General features: G+C 34.0%; 1 protein-coding gene across 2 annotated transcripts in view; it reads right to left on the reverse strand.

Moving 5' to 3' along the window:
- EXOC6B (exocyst complex component 6B) overlaps window positions 1-22,645 on the reverse strand; it is a 626,283-nt gene that overhangs the window by 268,572 nt on the left and 335,066 nt on the right. For both annotated transcript variants that reach the window (XM_074332164.1, XM_074332163.1), the window contains 8 exons: window positions 21,107-21,190; window positions 20,714-20,760; window positions 19,423-19,543; window positions 10,444-10,515; window positions 9,624-9,721; window positions 8,005-8,110; window positions 7,030-7,139; window positions 457-568 (listed from right to left, as the gene is read on the reverse strand). In XM_074332164.1, the coding sequence (XP_074188265.1) occupies window positions 457-568; window positions 7,030-7,139; window positions 8,005-8,110; window positions 9,624-9,721; window positions 10,444-10,515; window positions 19,423-19,543; window positions 20,714-20,760; window positions 21,107-21,190 (750 nt within the window). The remainder of the gene's footprint in view (window positions 1-456; window positions 569-7,029; window positions 7,140-8,004; window positions 8,111-9,623; window positions 9,722-10,443; window positions 10,516-19,422; window positions 19,544-20,713; window positions 20,761-21,106; window positions 21,191-22,645) is intronic.

Below are 22,645 nucleotides of genomic sequence, written 5' to 3' on the forward strand. Positions count from 1 at the left end.
GTCTAACATTAACCAAGGACTCTGAAGGCCAATATCCGTGGCATCAGTGATTTTTGCCGGCAAAATATGATCTCATGTTGTACGCTGTATTTGAACTGCCACTCATTTGGATAGGAACCTGATGTTGAATACATTCTCCAACCAACAATTTTTAAAATATAATCAGTGGAAAATAATACAAATTTAACCCCATAGCTTCAGCAAGGAAAACCGGTTAAACTAGTGAAAACAATGGGAGAGGGGGAAAAAAGTGACTTTCAAAAAATAATAATGGGTTTCTCCAAGGTGGCCAAAGAAAATCACCAGGCATTTATTTTTCACTTTCACCATTAGGAAGAACATGAGGGAAAAACATGACGAACGATACAGAAAGTTGTAATTAATTCACAAACAACCCCCAGTGCTCGGACATCTGTGACACATGGACATGGCTGCCTCCGTCGAGAGCAGCTTTACCTCAGTAAGTCCAATGTTCTTCCTTTTAATGACATTCTGCAGAGAGTTGCTCAGCGTCCTGGTTAGCAACAAGTTTGTCGATTTACGAATCATGTCATCAACTTCAGTTGAGCTGCAAGAGAAGTGTCAAGAGTCAGTCTTACCAGGTAGCAGAATTATTCTGCCAACAAACAAGATGCCAGTGGTACTGGAAATAGTAGTAGTAGTAGTAGTAGTACCGTGTTTCCCCGAAAATAAGACCTCGCTGGACAATTAGCTCTAGTGTGTCTTTTGGAACAAAAATTAATATAAGACCCGGTCTTATGTTACTATAATATAAGACCCAGTCTTATGTTACTATAATATAAGACTGGGTCTTAGATAATATAATATAATATAATATAATATAATATAATATAATATAATATAATATAATATAATATAATATAATACCGGGTCTTATATTAATTTTTGCTCCAAAAGACGCATTAGAGTTGATTGTCCAGCTAGTTCTTATTTTCGGGGAAAAAGGATAGTAATAATAGTAGTAGTAGTAGTAGTAGTAGTAGTAGTAGTACTAGTAGTAACAACAACAACAACAACGGCAGCAGCAAATAACATTTATTGTTTGCCAGAAATTATTCTAAATACTTTAATGAATTAAAATTCATTGAACCTTCACAATAACCATATGAGGTAGTTTTATTATTATCTCAACAGATGAGGAAATGAAGGCACAGAGAAATTAAGTAACTTGCTCAAGATCACACAGTGAGTAGAACACAGCAAAAAAAAAAAGGATTTTCACACAAGCAGTCTAGCTCTAAAACCCACAGTATTTAAACACTATGTTGTCCTGTCTCTCATGGTAGATAAAGAGTTCCCCTGCACGATTCCTCATTAAAACCACTGCTTCTCCCATACTTCCACATTCCTTAATAGATTAATACTTAAAATTTTCCAACCTGGTCTCTCTGTAGACTTCCTACACAATTAGCTGACAAAGATCCCCAAAAAAGGGAATCTCTGGTCCTATATTATTATCTTTCATATAATGCTATTTAGCTCTAATTCCAAGATAAATGTTTCAAGCCAGTAGTTTAATTCTGAATGCATGTTTTACAATCCCACTTACTACCCCAAAAGTGATCAATAAAGACATTTTCTATTCAGCAAAGGAAACTAAACATAAAGCTATTTTTCCAAAGCTATTTTTATCCCAAAGCTGTTTTTATATGCAAAGTTTTTAAAAAGAAAACAATCTTGCAACCAAAAGACTAAATTTGAGACCTTCGTAAGCACCCGAAAACATCACCCAAGATGGCTTTCTATAAAAAATATCCTCTTGAGATAAACATTCCTTCAATTATAAGGTTACTATTGTAATGATACTTGTTTATACACATCAAGAAAAACTGTAAATCAAGATTGTGTGAGCAGTTCTTTGTTAATAATTTATTGCTTGTGGACAATGGTCACAAATTTTATCTCACTGACTTCTTTTTCTACAGAAGAAAATCAGAGGCTTAGTGCAATCAAATTAAAAATCTTAAAATTCTAAATATATAAACAAGCTACGTTATCATGCTTTGTGGAAATTAGAAAATATTAGAAATAAATAAGACTACAAAATGTAAGGCCACAATCAGTTAGGAGGAAAAAAAATACACAAAAATATTTTTACAAGATCCACATAAGGATATATTTAATTGATGGATAGCTTCTGGCCCACTATCACACTTTCCAAAATTATTATTGAATTGAAATACTTCATTCCATAAATATTTGTTAGTAGAATAATGAGATCACAATATTGTACAAAATAGTCATGGTTCCTGCCTCCATGTATTAAACTCATAATTACATCATATCAGTTATAATATGACTATGAATAAGTACAGGTTGCTATAATAGTGATTAGCAGAGGTGTCCAAAATAATCTGGTAACCCTGATGTTATTCACTGTCATGGTATCCTGTGCTTATTACATAGCTCTATTATGCTTTAAGAAGACCTAGCAGAAGTTCCACTTTTAGATACTATGCAAAAGATCAAAAAAGACGGCTATTAGGTTGATGCAAAAACAAATGCGGTTTAAAAGGCTAAAAGCAATTGCAAAAACCGCAATTACTTTTGCACCAACCTAATATTACCTTCATAACAATAAGAAAGCTAGGTGTAAGCTAAAAGTTATATTTTCCTTAAACATCAATGAAGTGTAATGTGTAATTGAACTAAACTGCACACTGGAACAAGCCCTTGAGAGGTGAGCAAAGAGTACCAAGCACTTTCATATCTGAGGCCAACTGCCTGATCTGGCTACACATGGATGAGTGAATGAAAGAATCATAGGCTGAGAAGCGTTAGTGGGATGAGGAGAAATCAGCCAAACCTTTAACAGTGTGGGCTAATGCTACAAATTGGATCTTGGAAGAGTTCACGAACAAAAATAAATATAGTGACCCAACAATGCCCCCCTATAAAAATTCTGTTCAATAAGAAATGGTGGGGGCAGTGCTAGAAATCAAAGAAATCTTGCAAATTTTGCAAAAGGTTTAGGTTCCAGGACTCTACTGAAATTCAATCCGAAGAAGAACAAAAACTACCTAAAGCTGAAACCCAGCTCCGCTCAAATCTTGTTAGAATCATAGATAAGCTCCTAGTCAGGAGTTTTGGAATTTCAGAGTTGGTCTTGCGAACAAAAAGACTTCTGCAGTAGCATTTGAAATCAGAAGTAATTTAAAACTAATTAAAACTGAGACTCATCTTCAGTTCATTCAAGTAATGATGAAATCTGAATGATCTATCAAACAGCTAGGAGTCACAGAAGAAGAAGGAAAAATGAGAAAGGAGACATACCAGCAAAATCATCTTCAAACCTGATAAATGATTTCAACCTACAGATCAAATAAGTTCAGCACACACCAAGCAGAACTCATGCAAATAAAACAACACATAGGAACATCACAGTCAAACTGTAAATTGCAAAGATAAAGAGAAAATCTTAAAGGCAACCAGAGACAAAAGACCATACATTCAGAGAAACAACAATAAGAATGATGGCTTATTTTCTTCAGAAACAATGGAAGCAGATAATGGAATGGCATCTTTAAAGTATGGGGAAAGGGAAGACTGTCAACCTAAAATTCTACATCTTGAAAAATATAGTTTTGAAAACAAAGGTGAAAAAATATTTTTAGACAAACAAAAGCTAAGGAAAATCTTACACGAGCAGATATACTCATACATTAAAAGAAATGCTACGAGAAATTCTTCATACTGAAGGAAAGTAATATCAAAGGGTAACTTAGATTGACAGAAAAGAACAAGAAGGCCTGAAAATGGCAAATATCTGGGTAAATATAAAGAACTACATTTTTCTTTGAATTTTAAAATACTATTAAATGTTCAAAGCACAAACAATAATATGTTTTAGGGTTGAAAAACAGGTGTGTAAGTGAAGCATCTGCCAACAATATCAAAAAAGGGAGAAGAGACATTACACTATACTGTTGAAAGATTCTTAAATTATATGTAAAGTGATATAATATTATTCAAGTTAAATAAGTTAAGGATGCACATTGTTATCCCCAGAGAAATCACACAAATAGACAATAAATAAATAAAACAGAATTTCAGAATTTTTTATGTAACGTAAAAGAGAAAATCGTTGCAGGAAAATAATGAAAGCTTTATTTAAAAGATTAATTATCCTTAAAGGGTCACAAAAATTTCAATACAGCTGTCTTTCTTGTTTTGAAAGCCTTACGTTTACGAGACCTAATTTTCTTATACACATTAGGTCTCACATCCCATATTGTTACTTCTCCCCCATGATAGCTGCAATTGTCAAAGTGGTCTCTGTCACTCCAGGTTGTAAGGTAAATGTAGTTCAGGAAATAAGGTAAATGGGAACCAAGGAGAAAATGGCAGAAAAGCCCCCCAAATTGAATACGTATTTTAAATTGTCAATGTTAAAGATATCAAAGGGAGTTTTCAGGCAAAGAAGTAATATATTCAAGAAAGAAAAAGACTTCTGAACAATTTACTCACATTATCCCTTTACCTTATTATCTTTCCTCCAAAAGATAATAGAAAAAGTCATTCTGCAAGGTACTTGTAATAATTTATATACAGTAACATACCTAACAGTACCCAGAGACCATTCTCTGATATTAGGTCATTTGCAGGGAGAAGGGGGATTGTCCTGGGAATTAAAAAATGTTTTAGTTTATAACGTCCAAAGATAATCTCACTCCAAGAGACTATTTCTATAAAATTAATCTCATTTTCAGAGAAACAACTGAATTGTACAAACCCATATTTCATCTTTTATTTAGTAAGAATAGCTACCAAACTAAGTTACTCAAACTATTTTCCAATTGTGTTTATTTTCAGTTGCCTGACTTACCATACATTCAATTCACTCATTCATTATTTTCTTTTCTTTTTTGTTTTTTTTAATTTACTGAACTAAGTGCAGAATATATGGTGTTGAGCAAAACATAAAATGTTTCTACCCTTCAAGAGACCTTTTCTACCATCCTCCATTTGTCTCAGAGTTGGTTCCTGTGATGTTCCTATACATCTCCATCACTTTGCACCAATTCTTCAGCTCCTCAATGGGACTAGGTACTCCTTGAAGACAGGGACCAGATTTTTAGTATCTTAATGTCCTTGCTACCAAGAATCATCTGGCAAACAATTGATTACTCATATAATGTATGGTGAATAAGCCAATAAACAAAGGAGCCTACAATCTGGGACACAGAAACACAGAGATGCAAGTAAAGTAATGAGATTTAAGGTAAGCTGTGATAATAGTATTCATAGGAGTCATTAGATCAACTCTGAAAGGAATGGAAGTAGTCAAAAAAGGCTTCATTCAGCACGTGATGTTTAAACAGTATCTTGATGGATGGTTAGAAGCTAGTGAAGAGCACTAACAGCGAAAAGTGATTTCAAGTAGAGAGAAAGCCATGAGCAAAGTCAGAGGTATAAAAGAGCATGTCGTGATCAGAAAACAGCAAGTAGGTTGGTCTGACTGAAGCGTGGGGTGACAGGGGTAATAACCTGGCATATAAATCTAGAACGGGTATGGGGGGAACTAGGTCAAGGGGTGGGAGAGGAAGCAGACAGATAAATATGGCAGACTAGGGGAAACTGTATCCTGTGAGCCATGAGGAATCCCTGAAAACGGGAGAAGAATAAAGTTAAATGATAAGATTTGTTTTTAGAAAAATTATTCTAGGGGACACAGAACAAAAAGAGGAGAAAGAAATGATAGATGGCTGGGAAAGTAAAGTTAGAGCTAGAAGAAAAACTAGGGGACTATTTAAATAGTCCAAGTCAAATATGTCTACAGTGAATCAAAGCATTCACACTGGGAAGAGAAAACTTTAAAGAAAAAAACAGAATCCATATAATTTGGCCATCAATTAGATTTAGGGAAGCTCATTTACAAATAAGCACTGCCCTCATTTGTTAGTGCTTCTTTCAGAGAAATTATTATGACAACTACCTGAGATAATGCGTGTAAAATACTAATACAAGGGCTGCCAAAGAGTGAGCATTCTCAACATGGCAGTGACTGTTTCATTCATGCTGGTGCTCATCAGATTTGAATGCAGCTCAAACGTTCCCTCTGTGACCGTGATAAAGTTACTTAACTCTCTGCCCCACTTCCTCCTCTGTAAAAATGGAATATGCATTGTAGTACCCCACAGATAAGTACCTCTTTGAGTTTTACAGATGTAATAACATATTTGTCAGGTGTTTACAAGAATTTAGACCAATGCCTGAAACTTTGTTTTTAAGAAAAAGTTATTAATAGAAAATAGGATTTGAGAGTGATTCTCGGGTTTCTGATTGGGATAAATGGCAGTATCATTCACTGAGAGGAGGGTCCTTTAGAAAGCCAATCATCATGGCTGTTCTCCCTCAAATTCTTTAGGATGAACTAAGTGTTCTTCTAGGAGTTTTGAAAGTACAGTAGCCATATTACAACACCCACCCTGCTATACTTTAACTGTCTATTTTCATGTCTATCAGACTGAGAAGATACTGACAATATATAAGGGCAAAGAACTGGGTCTTTTCATTTTGGCATTCCCGAAAAGCAGGATGTGTGTGGTATACAAACATGCTCAATTTATGTTAGTTAAATAATTAAATATAAATTAAAGGAGACACAGATACTTTAAACAAATCCAGAGAATATTTAAAGGGAATATTTCCAAAGGATTTTACCTGCTACTCCCCTACTGGCCTTAAAATTTCATCAAGTGGAATGTAAAAACTAGTGTGTTATACTGCTCTTTTCTAGTGAATTCTCACTAATAGAGTGTTGAAATGCAAATCTATAAAGCGAATAGTAGAGAATAAACTAAGTAATATAAACACACAACAAATTATCCAAAAGTCTCCAACTTTCCATTTCACCATGACTATATAAACATAGCAGTACCATGCTGTGAAGGGCTAATACTGACTTTCAAAATCAGAGCTGAAAGGAATATCAATCGTTTTCCAGAATATTTATGTGTACAGTCACAATCTCAGTATTTGCTGCATTTCCACTGTTTCTTACGATACCTGAGATGAAGATCTTCTGAAAACTTCAGACAGGCGTAGATAAATTCTTTAATTTGGTTGTAAACTTTTGGCACAAATTCAGAGAAGGGAAACTTTTTTGGAAATGGTTGCTGTAAATGCAAGAATTAATGAAAGCAAGTCACAAAGAAATATACATTGAAGATACTTATAAATTAGCTAAAATGCAAAAAGAATTTTATTCCACATTGTGAACTGTCAGCTTAATAACCTCAATTTACGAAAGTATTTCCATAAGTTTCCTGATACTAAAAACAATAAGACACTAATTTAAATAAATAATTCAAATGTTCTCCAAAACATGAAGGGATGAATCAACCATGGTACATATTTAGCAGTAAAAAAGGAATGAACTATTGATAACATGCAACAACTTGGATGATTCTCAAAAGCATTACAATGCTGAGTGAAAGAAGTCAATCTCAAAAAGTCATATACTGTATGATTGCATTTATGTGGCATGCTAGAAAAGCCAAAGGTAGATGGATAGCAATCAGATTGGTGGTTGCCAAAGATTGGGGCTGAGGGGAGGGACTGATTAAACGGGGGAGCATGAAGAACTTTTGGGGATGATGAACTATTCTGGGCTATTATTGTGGTAGTACATACATGACATACATGACTCAACGCATTTTTTCAAAACCAATGGAATTATAGCACATAGGGAAATATTTACTATATATTTTGTGGCGAAAATGTCCTAAGTATATAATAAAAGCAAGTAAACCAAATTGGAACACTCCCAGCAATCCCCCAAATACTTCCAGTGACAGGACCCCAAAGCCATCTACTGATTCCTAAAACAGGAACTTCCATTCTTCAAAGCCCGAAAAGCATCCTGAAGGTGTTCTAGAGTTCTCACCCACTGAGTTAAAGGGAATGCCTTGAATGAGACTGATGCAACGAAAGCTTGTAGAGGATGCCAAACGAGAGAAGTTTATGGTAAAGTATCCTTACCTTTTCCAGCTCTGTATCTTGGAATGGGAATTGTCCTACCACCTTTTTATACATCTCTTCACTTGTTACTGGTATAGGACTATAGTTGTCAGAATCGAGTATGTTTCTATAAAGAAAATAAAGAAGGGAGAGAGGGTGAATCATTAGTGATCAAGAGTAATTTTCAGTTGAACTCCACTGGTTATACATATACCACAACCCAAAATAACTGTTTTCCAGTTCCTATTCTATTCCTTCTATAATATAGATATTTGGTTTCCGGTAAGGACATCTTTAAAAGAAGACAGAAAGAAAGCTACATTCCGAAACAAATGGAACACAATTATAAACATGACCCCACAGTATTTAATGATACAGAAAATTTTAAGGCAACATGTTGAAGCCCTAAGGCAAGTAAGAAGTGAATTATAAAAGAATGTGTGCTCTGGAAAAGGCAGAGGTTATATTTGTCTGTTTGTTTTTAAATAAGATATATTTATGTTCTTTAACCTCATACTAGATCTTCTAGTTCAACTTTCAAAATAGGCAGATGAAGAAAAGTAACTTCTATTATATAATAAATCCAAACATGTTTACTTCGTATACGGCTCTATATTTGGGATGAATTTTTTTTCATCCATCAATTCTGACTCCTTAACAGGCTGGGGGGTTCTATAATAGCAGAGACTATACTACCAAAATCAAAACAGAAATGTACTGAAGATATCAAGTCAGATGCTCTTAAGACCATGAATAGATCATGTTATTAATTTTTAAGGTTCTTATGGAGATAATCCTCCATTAAATATAATTGCACCATTAGATAAATGTGGTTTTTAGAAATACAAATGTTTATATTAATTTACAAATGAGTTTCACTATGTGATTATCAGAGATATCTTCATAAACTATGAAGTGTAAGATTTAGGGGCAATGTAATATCTTAAAGCTGTGAGAATTTGAAAACAGGGTAAGCGGATCTGGGGAAGGGGTCTTGCAGTAAGCAGGAAGATCACTTTAAGTAAAGGAGCAAAGGTTCAAAGGATAAGAAACTTAAGTGAATTGACATGGGGTACATGCCAGGAAAACAGCCTAAGGAGGTAACTTTCTTATTGTTGTATGCATGTTACAATAAATATTTAAATAATATACTTCAAATATTGGATTGCAATAGGCCTCTTTGTGCGTGGAGAGGAAGAAGATGAGAAATCACATGAGTGAGTCTTCAAAAAGGTTTCAAAGAAGTTAAATAATTCAAAAGGGCTAAAAAGACGTAAACTAGACATGTTCCTCAAAGAGAAAACAAAATATTGAATAAGAATACACAAGATGATACGGATGGTGTGAACCAAGGTATTTGACAGTTATTCAAAGAAACAGAAAAGTCGCAATGGATTTGGGGAATCCCTACATGGTTGACACTAACACACTGAGACTGGAACTTTATTTCGGATATGACTGCAATTTACCTGAATTATCAATCATAACCTAGATCATAGGTAGAAAATATAAGCCACAGATACTTGCTGCTCATTACACCTGAAAAACCATATGCATAAATACATGTTGAACAAATGTACACACACACACACACACACACACACACACACACACACACACGACCATAGATAATTTCTCACCTGAAAATACCTGCCCACTTCTTTAGCAGAGTTTCACTATACTGATCTCTGATTTCCAATAGCATATCAAAAAGCTGATTTACAGGAAAACCATAAACCTGATACAAAATAAGAAAACAGCTTTGTTTTAGAAGGTGATTGTTTTTTTAAAGCAACATCAGAGAGACTAGGCACTGAAAGATATTTTTGTTCTTTAGCCAACAATTTAAATGAAACCATGATAGGCGAATCTTTCATTCCCACCTAATATCGAATGTTTATCTCTCAGGAGTAAAAACCATACATGCCAAAATATTTAAGCGAGTCAGAAAAAAAGTTAAAAGATGAAAATTAAAATCAATATATACAGGGTATACTGTCACTAAGCTCTTCCTACAACTCCACCTTAACGTTTAGCAACCATCAGCAGTAGGGAGAGAAACTGAAAATGCTACCCAACCCACCCACTGTTCTAATGTTATTCTACTGATATAACATGTGGTTTGAATCAATAATTACTCAAGATGGTAGTTAAGAAACTCTAAAGTCACTCAGGCACTATATCTGAATTAAGGACATTTTGAAAAACTAAAGTAGTAACTGGTTCAATCAACTGATTGACTCTAAGGAGAAAAGGGGGCATGGGAACTATTTATGAGAACAAATAGTCAAGGTGATGATCAGGAAATGCTTTAAAGAGATAAAAAGATATCGCTCTAGGAAATGAAGAACCACAACTAAAAATCAAAAGGTACTTATTCAAGCTTAGGCAGACAAGGAAAAGATTTGGAGCAGATGAAATACTCATCTAGATCCGTATATGTAAACAGAAGTCACAAACCTGAAGTGTATCAGCAAAAAGCACGATGAGGTTCTTCAAATCTAACACGAGGTTTGGATCGGAGCAGTAAGACTAAAGGAAATAAAAGGCAATTAGGAAAACATCTTAATTATTAGAAACAAAACTAAATGTTGATTTATTTAACGGTTTCATGCTTCACCCAGTGGAGGCTCTCTAGAAAGGGTCCAACCCTTTCTTGGTTTAAGGTAAGGCCAGATTCCACCAGGAAAGAGCTGAGTAGAGACTGCAGGAAGTCATGATCTGTATTTTGAACACTTGAAAATTTAAAAACACACTTCAAAATAACTCTTCAGCTAAAGAACAAATCAAACTGATACTGCAGATTATTTTTAAATGAACAAAAATTAAATATTTCAGATTAAAACCTACAAAATGTGGCTGACACCATTTTCAAAGTAAATTTATTTCTTTATATGCAAACATTAGAAAACACAAAAGATTGAAAATAAACTAAGGACTCAACTCATGACACTAAGCCAAAAAAAGCCAAAATAAATCATAAGTGAGAGTACAAAATTGATCAAATTAAAAGCAGAAATTAATGACAGAGAAGACATTAAAGATTCGATCAATGAAACCAAAAGCTCAAGTTAAAAATAAAATTAATAAAATAGACAAATCTTAAGTAAGTCTGATTAAACAACAAAGAGAAAACAAAACCAACTAATACAAAGACTACAAAAGAGAAACTAAATACAGAACAAAATTAAAATTAGAAATAAAGTCCACATACACTTTCTTATCAACAAATTTGAAAATTGAAATGACATGGAAGACATCGTCTGTGGGCAGGATACAAGGATGTATATGTCACATTTTAAAAGTTCAGTGATTTTGATATTCAAATTCTCTTAATTATAGGTTGGTTGCTTACTCTCTACTTGATATCTCAGTTCCTGACGAGATGTGTTCAATTTCTCCTCTTATTACTAACAGTTTCTGTTTTGATGCGTATTGATGTATAAGTCCGCTATAAATGGGCTATTGTTTTTTTGGTGGGTTAAAACTAGTATCAGTACAGAATGTTCTTCTCTTACCCCATTTAACTATCTTCAACTTCAATTCTACTTGCATTGTAGAATATTGCTGTTTTGGCTCCTCTTTCCTGTCAATCTTTTTAGGTAATCTTAATGTATGAATCTCTTAGTAGTCAAACTATAAAACTTCCTAACTGACATTTCCCATGATTACAGACATACTTGGACCTATTACAGCTATTTTCAGTGTTCTAGTTATGATTCTGTTTTTTATTTGTTTCATGTTTTTCATTGGAGCAATACTTTTAAATTATCTTATAGTGGTTATTAATAAGTTTTATACTCTCTGTCTATTGTTTACTTGAAGTAATCTGTAGTTTACATTTTAAAAACTTTTTAAACATTAAGCCCCTCCTTTTATAGATATTCTTAATAGCATTAAACTTTACAAATAATCAGTTATGTAGATTTATCTGAGTTTTTACTCTCTTCTTTTAATACACTTTACTTAATCCTATCCCATCTTGTATTTTGGATTTCTTTTTCAGTTTTTGTAGAATACCAATTAAGATAGGATAGATGAAGCATAAACTGTGAATCCTGATATGTTTGAAAATGCCTCCCTTTTGCCCACAAACTAAAATAAAAAAATTTTAGATGTGAGAAAATTGTTGGTTGTCATTCACTTTGCTTGACACAAAATGCATCCTTTCAATTTTAATAATCTAGGCTTTCTTCACCACAAGGAAATTTCCTTCTTTTATTTGTTTAAGTTCCCACCTTTGTGACTTTCTAAGTCTCTATTATATACAATCAAAACTCTCCATCATTAGTCATGTTTCTTAACTTCCCTTTAATATTTTCAATCTCTTTTTGTCTTTCCTCTATATTTTGGAATATATATTTGACTTTATCTTCTTGATCACAGAATGATATGCAGTTTTATCTATTTAATCTTTGAATTAAATTTCTCCATTATGGAATCATAAATTTCTATAAGATAAACGTTTATCTTTGATTTCTACCCATCTTTGGCTTGTTTCCTTCCTTTCTCTCCTTCCTACATTTTTTAAATTGTGAACACAGTATATAAACAGGAACAAAGAAATAAAACCTGCATGTACAATTTTACCAGGCAAACAAAACTGAACATCACCAGCGTGCCAGAGGCGCCCAAGTAAAATAATCACAACTGCTTTTCTCCCCACTCATGGAAACAATATCATGACTTTTATTTTCATCAGTTCCATGTCTTTTCTTAGTTTTTTGTTTCTTTGTATTTTTTAACTGAATAGATTTTTTTAGAGCAGTCTTGCATTTACAGATAAATTGAGCAGAAAGTACTGAGAGTTTCCATATGCCCTTTCACAAGTACATTCAAGCATACTTTTCCCTACTACAAAGTCTTATATTATCAGTGCGGTATATTTGTTATAAATGAGGCACCAGTGGTGACACATTTACATTAGGGTTCACTCTTTGTGTTTTAGTCTATGGGTTTCAACATATGTATAATGTATATGTATATAGAGAATTGATTTTGTATAGTAGTTTTGTGTCACGAAAGTGTGTCAAGACAACACACACTACATAAAACGAGTTGGTTAGTGTTTCCTCTTTTCTATTCTCTGAGAGTTTATATAAGATAGGAATTGAGCCTAAAACTCCCTAGACCTGGAGATTTTTTTTGAGGGAAGAATTTTGACTGCTTTTTTTTTTTGGTAACTTCTGGTTCAACCCTTAACCTGAAAGGAATAATCCTTTCCAGCTTAATGTGGGGAGGGCACCATATTAGACTCTCCATTTTGGGTAGGCCCAATAGGCTGTCAAGATCTAAGTTCAAATTGTCTGAACTAACAAGTGACCTCAAGACAAAGGCAGCTTAAGTGTTTAGCCTATCTCTTTGGATTCTCAATTTCCCCTGGACTTGGCCTGGAAATTCCTTAATATCCTTACTAAGTGCTTTGAGACTTAAAGATTATCTCATATTTTATTACATATCTATATATACATACACATATATATATATATATATATATATATATATATATATATATATATAAAAAATTATAGTTGACATTCATTATTGTTCAGCTTCGGCTTCACGTGTCCAGTGCAGTGGTCAGGCATCTACACAGCCCATGAAGTGGTCTCCCTGATAACACACGTGTCCACTGGATACCTTACAAAATCTTTACAACATTATTAATTATATTCCCCAAACTGCCTTTCAGTTTGTGGCTACTTTGTGACTACAATATTGCCACGGGGATGCTGTTATCTTCTATTTGATGTAATTGGTTTTCCTCAAATATTTTATGACTCTTGGCTGCTTGTTCAAGTTTTAGAATGAATGATTAGTATGGATAACCAGTATGGGTTTCATCCTCTGAAGTTGTAAATCTGTTTCCCAAGAAACTGACTACAGACTCTTTGTATGTGGGTGGGACAGAAGAATTACTTTGTTCAAAAAGCAGCACTAGAGAACTTCGCTGATCACGCTATTGTCTCTACTATGTAGATGGTAAGATTGGCCAAAGGAATTGAGCAAGCAGCTTATTGGCCAAGGATTTCTAAAGCAGACCTTGAAATAATTTGCCTTATGATTTCTCCTAGGCCCATCCCCACTTGCTGTATTTGTTGACTCTAAATTTTGATTGTTCCTATATCCCACTTGGAAGAATGTCTCCTTCTTTGACAATAACCACCGCTACCATATTTAATGTAATTTTTTTCTTTGGTGCGGTCATTATTCTGATCCCATCTGTTTTATAAGTTCAAAAAATTTTTCAAAGCTTCTAGCCTATAGCCTGGTACTTTGTAGAGTTTCTCGTTTTAGTTTGTTTATCTTCCCATGTTATTTTAATGAGAATTTTGTTAGATCTGGAAGACACACATGCTTAGTATACCCTCTGGCTCCAAAAAACTTAAAATATGTGTGTGACAGGGTATGGGTTTGAATGTGGTATGGGTGTGTATAAAACTACTATCACAGTACATGCTCTTGTCTACCTAATTCGAAAAAATGTGCAATATTTAATATCTACCCTGTTTCCCCGAAAATAAGACCTAGCCGGAAAATCAGCTCTAATGTATCTTTTGGAGCAAAAATTAGGAAGACCCGATATTATAGCATAGCATAGCATAGCATAGCATAGCATAGCATAGCATAGCATAGCATAGCATAGCATATATCATATTATATAAGACCCAGTCTTATATTATAGTAAAATAAGACTGGGTCTCATGTTAATTTTTGCTCCAAAAGACACATTAGAGCTGACTGTATGGCTAGGTCTTATTTTCGGGGAAACACAGTATAAAACATGAGTTATTTTGGCCACACAGGATTGCATTATTCCATAATTCTGAATCTTAAAACACCTTTTCAGTATTATCTGATGATACTGCAATTACATTAGCAGATCTAATATTGAACCATTCCTGATATAAATTCTCCTTTGTATTAGCATATTATTCTTTTAATACATAGCTAAATTTGAATTCTAAGTGAGATGGATTATGTAAGATCTTTATTGTGTTTTGAAATCAGCATGAGGCTATTACACACATTAATACCTGAAATAGTGTATATTTCAAAATGGTTTCAATTTATGCAATGACTAGTAATTTAATTGTGGGGAGCCATGGTTACAGGAAACTCTGAGCTTTGCAGAATGGCTCGGTTTATGCTACCTGTTTCCTCCCCCTGAGGCAATTGTCTCTGCCTGCACCTGAGGGGAGCTTGAGCTTGTAAGCTGCTGAGGAATTTGGTGGGAGCGGCCAGTTCCCAGACACAGAAGGCTGATGCCTATCAGGGCAATTGATAAGATAATTACTTGTGAGTTTCGGTGAATTTTGTATCCTCTATGTGAAACCTAAAGAATTTACATTTGTTATGTTAATACATACTTGCACGTGCTCAAACTGCTTATATGGGTGCAGTAAAATAAACTTAGTGTCTTCAGGATCACTGAAGTTCCGCGATCGCCATCATATGTGAGAGTGTCTTTTATTCATTCCCACTCCCCCATTCGGGAACCCACCGACTCGTGACGGCTGGCCCGTCACATTTAATCAGAAAATAAAGAGTAGTTTTAGTCATATAGAAAGTTAGAAAAATATATAGACTGTGATAAACAAAAAACATAATCACTCAGATATAGAGTTTGTTTTTGAAATTTGTTTTGATGTTTGGGTTGCTCTTATTTTGCTTTCCTTGCTGGGTAATATAACACAATAAACAGTGTCATGAAATGGAATTAATATCTGTGGCATCAAGTACTCTGTCTCATAATGGATAAAATGGTTCACTGAGTAAATGTGAGCGATGCTAAGTTATGTTTTAATAGCTTTCTTGAGATACAATTCCCATACCATACAAGTCACCCATTTAAAGCACATAATTTATTGGTTTTTAGTTTTTTGTATATTTGCAGATATGTGCAAACATAACCAAGTCAATTTTAGAATATTTTCTTCACCTCAAAAAGAAACCTCATGCCCTTTAACCCATCATCTCCTTACTCCTCCTACTCACCACTCCCAGCCCTACTTCCTCCCTCCGTATCCTGATGCTAAACTATTGGGGAAGGGTATGGGGGCTGGGGCGAGGGGGGAGCCGGGGTGGAGAATGCATTTGTCAGTTAATTTTCAATTCAAAAGAATACACAGTCAATCAATAAGAAAAACTCCATTAAGATTAATTTTCTCCATACATATACACTTTAATCAGCACACTTGGAAAGTGTCCTGCTCTTGATGACGTCAAATGCAACTGCATGATAAAGAAAGTATATTTTCCTGCTGAGAGAACCCTACAGATTTGTCACATTCTCAAATGTAGGTTATACACAAAAAGTTAAGAACCACTGCTTTACATAAAAGAAATTGCTTAGAAGAAATCTAAGTTTTCTAAAAGAAAAACAACTTCTCCCAGGGGAAAAAAAAACTGTTAACATCAGTGAAATGGACAGATATAAAATAAACAAACAAAATCAAGGGCTTCTATATAATGACAGCAATACGAGTTGATAAATATGATTGGGGTAAAAAAACCTTCCTCAAAATATTCCCTGAAAAAAAACATAAAACACCAAAAATAGGACTTAGATGGGGAGCGTATAAAATATTTTACCAAAATTCATGAAAGCAAATAAATACATTTCCGGTGAAAAATACCAGTGAAAAAAATACTTCCAGTGCAAATTACCAGATATTGTAATATGTCAATTACCTCCAATTAAATTTACAGATTTACTGCATAGTAAGACTGTAGTTCAATTTTCATCTCTACGGAGGGATAAGAGATGAAAGGGACGTGACAAAGTGATTCTCAAATTAACCTTGGAGAACAGTACAAAGACAAATAGTCAGCATATTTTTAAGAGAGGGTTTTAGAGGATATACATATCCTATAAGAAATTAAACCATACTATGTCAGCTGTAATAATCAAAGCAAAGTTGTATTTGTTCAAGACATGCAGAAAGAAGAAGGGCAGGGGGGAGGGTGGGAATCACAGAGCATAGACATAGACCTTAGTCTGTTTATGCGTATATAACACATATTATTTATATAACATTATTATATGATAAAGGAAGCCTTTCAAACATGTTGGGAAAGGACAGATGTTATGGACTGAATATTGTGTCCCCCAAAATCCATGTTGAAGCCCTAACCCCCAGTATGGCTATATTTGGACATGGGGCCTTAGACAGATAGCTAAGATCAAATGAGGTCAAAAGGGTAGGGGCCTAGTACGATGAGACTAGTGTCCTTACAAAAGGATGAGAAGACATAGAATAACCCTGAGGAACGACCATGTAGGGACGTGATAAGAATGCAGCCATCTGCAAACCAGGAGAGAGTCCTCACCAGAAACCCACCATGCTGGCACCCTGATCTCAGACTACCAGCCTCCAGAACAGTTGAGAAAATAAATTTCTGTTGTTTAAACTACTCAGTCTATGGTATTTTGTGATGGCAACCCAAAATGAATAAAACAATAAATTATCACGATAATGTTACTACTGCAAGTGATGAGTTACTGTAAAAATAATTAAAACATAGAGTCCAACCTCATACCCCATACTAAAATAAACTTTCTATGTCTATAATTTATACGTAAAAAAAGAAACTATAGAAATTCTAAAATCAAATATAAAAAATTAATTACATATTCTTTAGAATACAGAAGATATAAATTATAAAGTTAAACATCAATAAATTTAATTACACAAAAAAATTTTAAACTTCTGTAAAGCCATGAAAAAGAAAAACAAAGGTTAGAGACACATGAAACTAAGAAAAAATATTTACAACCTAGAAATCAGACTAAGGATTAACATTCAAATTAAAGGCTAACATTCATGTTTTACTAATAAATAATAAAATATAAAAAGCATATTAAAATATAAAATAAAGGAAATGCATATGAATAGAAAATTCTAAGAAGATATACAAATAACTACAAAACATGAGGAAATTTTCGATGTCAGTACTAATCAAAGAAAAACATTAAAATAAGATATAATTTCTGACATTAGACTGGGCATGATTTTTTCTTTTCAAACATGACCCTGTAGTAAAACGAATGGGGAACTAGGCATTCTAACAGATGATAGAGTGTTAAATGGTTCTATATTTTTGTAGAGCAAATTAGCAATATGCATGCAGCGCCTAAGAAATATACAGATCCTTTAACTCACTAATTTTACCTCTAAGAATTTATTCTAAGTGTAAGCACTTGTGCACAGACGTTTTTATAAAAATATTCACTGCAAATTTTATAATGGCTAAAAGACAAAAACTTTTTTAAAAAGCTTATCAAATACATTATTTTTTTTAAATGGTACATTCCTACAATTGACCCTACCCCTACCCCAAAACCATAAACAAAAATAAAAGGAGAAAAATATTTGCAACACATTTAATAATGACATATTCTCTTTGGTTTCAAAATTACATATTAACAAATCTCATACATATATATATAAACAAATCTCATATATGAACAAATCGTCCTTGCTATGTGGATGGAACAAAGGCATCTGAAAGCGATCATATCCAAAGGCAACTCCTGACCTCCCTACTACAATGCATCAAAACCAACACTATCCATCATTCAAGGAAGGAAAGCATAAACTAGACATTACCGTGATACTACTTCTTTTACCCTTACTTCTTTTATCTAATCCATCAGAAAATACAACTAATCGTATTTTGTAAAAAATCTCTCTAATTCATCCACATCTCTCCATAACTACTGTCACCCCTGGGTCCAGCTATCATCTCCTGCATGGAATACTAGACTAGCCTAGTAATTGTTCTCCCCACATCTATTCTCACCACTCATCCATAATTGACCCAGAATAATCTTTTCAAAATGGAAATCTGATAAAATATATCAGTAGATCACAGGAACTCATAATGAGATAACTCACTGATCTGCTGTAAACATTCTGTACAATAAGTAAGAATAAAATTGTGAACTCCAAATAATTATTGCTAGGCATTACAAAAGGTGGTATGCAGCAGTGGCTGAAAACATGGTCTCTGGAGTCACAAGATCTGGGTTTGAATCCAAGCTCCACCACTTATTGGGTGACATTAGGCTCGTTACCTAACCTCTCTGAGGTTCAGTTCCCCAAACTATAAGGTAAATATACTAATAACATATACTTTATAGGGATGCAGTGAGGAAGAAATATATGTATGAAATACACATAACAGCATTTGAGACCATAGCAAGCAATCAATAAACGTTAGCTGCTGTTTTCCTTTGCAAAACGACACCCACAAAAGTGGGCTGTTAGAGAACATGACAATCTGAAGTGGCTACTTCCACATGTCTTTAAAGGAGATAGCTCCAAACGGATGATTTCAACTGATATACATGTGATTATTTTAAAGCAGTGAAACACTGAATAGTAGGAAGATAATAAGCTGGAAGTAAGAACTTCTCTTGGGCATCTTACTTACCGAGTGGGTTCGGAGTGCTGCGATGGTTTTTGAAAGTGCCATTTCCCAAAGTTCATCAATGTAGGCTCTATTTACTAGGCCCTGGGTTGTATGTAAAATATGGTCTTCAACCACAAAAAAGCTAAGATTGAGGAAAAAAGAAGGCACAGTTGTCAGAAATTACAGTTTGAATACTATCTCCAAGGTTTGACAAACATTAAGAGCTGCCATCAAATCCTAAGTTAACAATCTTTTTTTTTCTTAAAGAAAGCTGTTTGGTATCACAAATGAAATCAGATTTCTTAGACTTAGAATTATGCCCCCGATCATCAATGTACTCTTAACCACTTTTACAGAAATTACAGTTACATTTCTGTTAAATGTTAACCATGTTATCCAGCAATTTAAAAGGGAGGAAAATGTTTATAGGTAAAGGAGGCTAATTTCACTATATTAAAAACATCAGGCCATTAACAAATTTTTTAAAAATCAATAGATTTTCAAGAGGCAATGAAAGCTAAAATATATTTTTTAAGACCCCACCACACAAAATATCAAAATAATCTCCCTTATTCTTACATGGACTTTCTCATCAAAGTATTGAAAAGGTTATCTTACAAAGGTATTAAAAAAATGCACACTTATTTTTTAACATTTTGCTGTGGCTTTTTTATATTTATGCATTTAAAATATATCTTCAGCAATCTTGCCTAAATCTTCATACTAATTAAATAATTCTTTAAATACGGAATATTTGTCATATTATTCTTAATCTGTAGAAAAGAAATATCATAGAGCACTCCAATTTATTTCCCTTTAACTGCAAAGTAGTCATTATTTTGCAAGTAAAATAAGATGGCTTTATAAATATTGTTTCATTGGAACAGAGCCATGCTCACTCATTTGTACTGTCTACAGCTGCTCTCACACTGCAACAACAGAGCTGGAGAGTAGTGACAAAAACATTACGACCTGCTAAGCCTAAAATACTTTACTATCTGGCCTTTTAGAAAAACTTTGCTGATTATTTGGTTCCCTTTTACCAAGATGGAGAAATAGAACATCAAATATAATAAGATTACAACTCAATGTTTTTCTCCATTTATCCACAAAAAGTACTCTCCAACAATATAATATTGAAACCAATAGAACATTCCTTCAAAATCATCAGAAAATCAAAACTAAAGAAAAAAACAAAAAAAAGAATTTCCCAGTGAAAACTTGATTGATTTTCTCAAGTCTCACAAATCTATATATTGAAAATGTATAAATTTAAATATACACACACACACACACACACACATGTACCTACCCTACAATTTGATTAAAATACTTCCTGTAGCCATCTAAAGTTTCATGCTGCAACAAAGCAAATAAGAAAAAAGTTATTGCTTTTGTTTTGATGCATTAATACAGAGTTAATATCAGTTATTTAATTTCTTAAGACTCAGTTCCCAAGACTATAAGGTACATATAATAATAGTACCTACCTCATAAGGTTACACTGAGGACGAAATAATACCTGTCTAGTATTTAGAACAATTTCTGACACATAGCAATGAATTGGAGTTGCTATTTCCTTACTCCAAGTCACAGTCATCAAAAGTGGTCTCAGACTGACCACACAAAAAAAATTTTAAGCACATATGCAAAGTTCAAAAATACCAGAGAAGAAAAGTCAAAAAAGTGAAGGTGGTGATCCTACCATATTGGATGGAGGCTGGAGCACCAAACGGGCCTGTTTTCGCCTCTGTTTTCGGTAGTAATTCTCAAATGTTTCCCGGGCACCCTGTAAAATAAATGAAAGAAAAAGTGCTGACCCAAATGGACCAATTATTCTAACATTTCACGGGAAAAGAGAAGCACCCGGGTCTGGAAATGAGGCAGCCCCACATTTCTCAAAATCTGCTATTGTAACAATGATAGTCATAGAAAAAATAAAAATAACTATTACCATTTATTGACCCTTACTTAGAAATCCCGAAGGGATGGATACAAAAGAGTCTCAAGAGGAAACTACCAGAACTCAACCTCCAACACACCAAAGCTCTGAATCAACTATCACAAATTCACAAGAATGAAGACAAACCAACGTTCTCATAGGTTATAACAACAGTAGAGAAAATGATCCTTAAAAAACCTCACAGATCATTCCAGAAGAAAAAATGTCCAGAATGAAAATGAATCATGAACAAAGGGCAAAATGAAGCAAAAAAGAAGGTAGGAACTAAAAGCAATAAATCAGTCTTCCCAGATAGAATATAATTAGGACAGGATTAACACCAAAAAAATAACCAAAGCCCTGGAAATTCTCAGTGCACAGTTTCCACTTTTCACTTTGGGTTTCTGGGCTTAAATTGAAGGGTTTAAATGCTAGGGAACAAGAGCTGCCTCATGAGTTCTGTAGCCAGATCTAATAGTGTCTTCTCAAAATTCACCTTCTTCCCGTAATCTCTCAATGTGACCTTCTTTAGAAATCGGGTCATTGAAGATGTAATTAGTTAAATTAAGATGCAGTCATACTAGAATAGGGTGGCTATTAATCCAATATAACTGGTGTCCTCAAAAGAAGAGGAGAAAAGACACAAACAACACCTTGTGGTGACACAATCAGAGATTTGAAGAGTGCAGCTGCAAGCCCAGGAACACCAAGGAGTAACCACCATCAGAAGCTGGAAAGACACAAGGAAGGATTCTTGAGGGAGGATGGACAGAGTCTGAGAGGGAGGATGGCCTTCTAACACCTTGATTTTGGATTTATAGCCTCCAAAATTGTGACAGAACAAATTTATGTTGTTTTCAGCTACCCAGTTTGTGGTGCTTCATGTAACAGCCCAAGAAAACTAATATACACTCAAACAAAGCTTTTAAAACATGATTCTCCCTTATTACTAAATTCTACTCTTAATCCAAGACTTCTGGAAATAAACAAGAGTGGGAAGGGAGAGACAGCGCTGCACAGTGGTTACGAGCACTGATTTTGGAACCAGATGATTTCATTCAAATCGTGCCTCTGCCCCTTAATAGCTCTATAACTCATATTACTAGCTATATAACTTCCCTTTCACAAATTTAACTTCTACTACTTAACTTTTTAACTTTCACTAGTAGATACGTTGTGGTTCTCTCATTTATAGAGATGTCAACCATACAAAGTTGTTATGAAAATTTCTAAATCAAAGCTTTACAAGCAGAGTTATGACAAAGCTTTTAGAACAGTGTATGATAAATAATAATCACCATG

The sequence above is a fragment of the Rhinolophus sinicus genome, linkage group LG05 (genome assembly GCF_036562045.2).
Source record: "Rhinolophus sinicus isolate RSC01 linkage group LG05, ASM3656204v1, whole genome shotgun sequence".
Classification (NCBI taxonomy): Eukaryota; Metazoa; Chordata; class Mammalia; order Chiroptera; family Rhinolophidae; genus Rhinolophus; species Rhinolophus sinicus.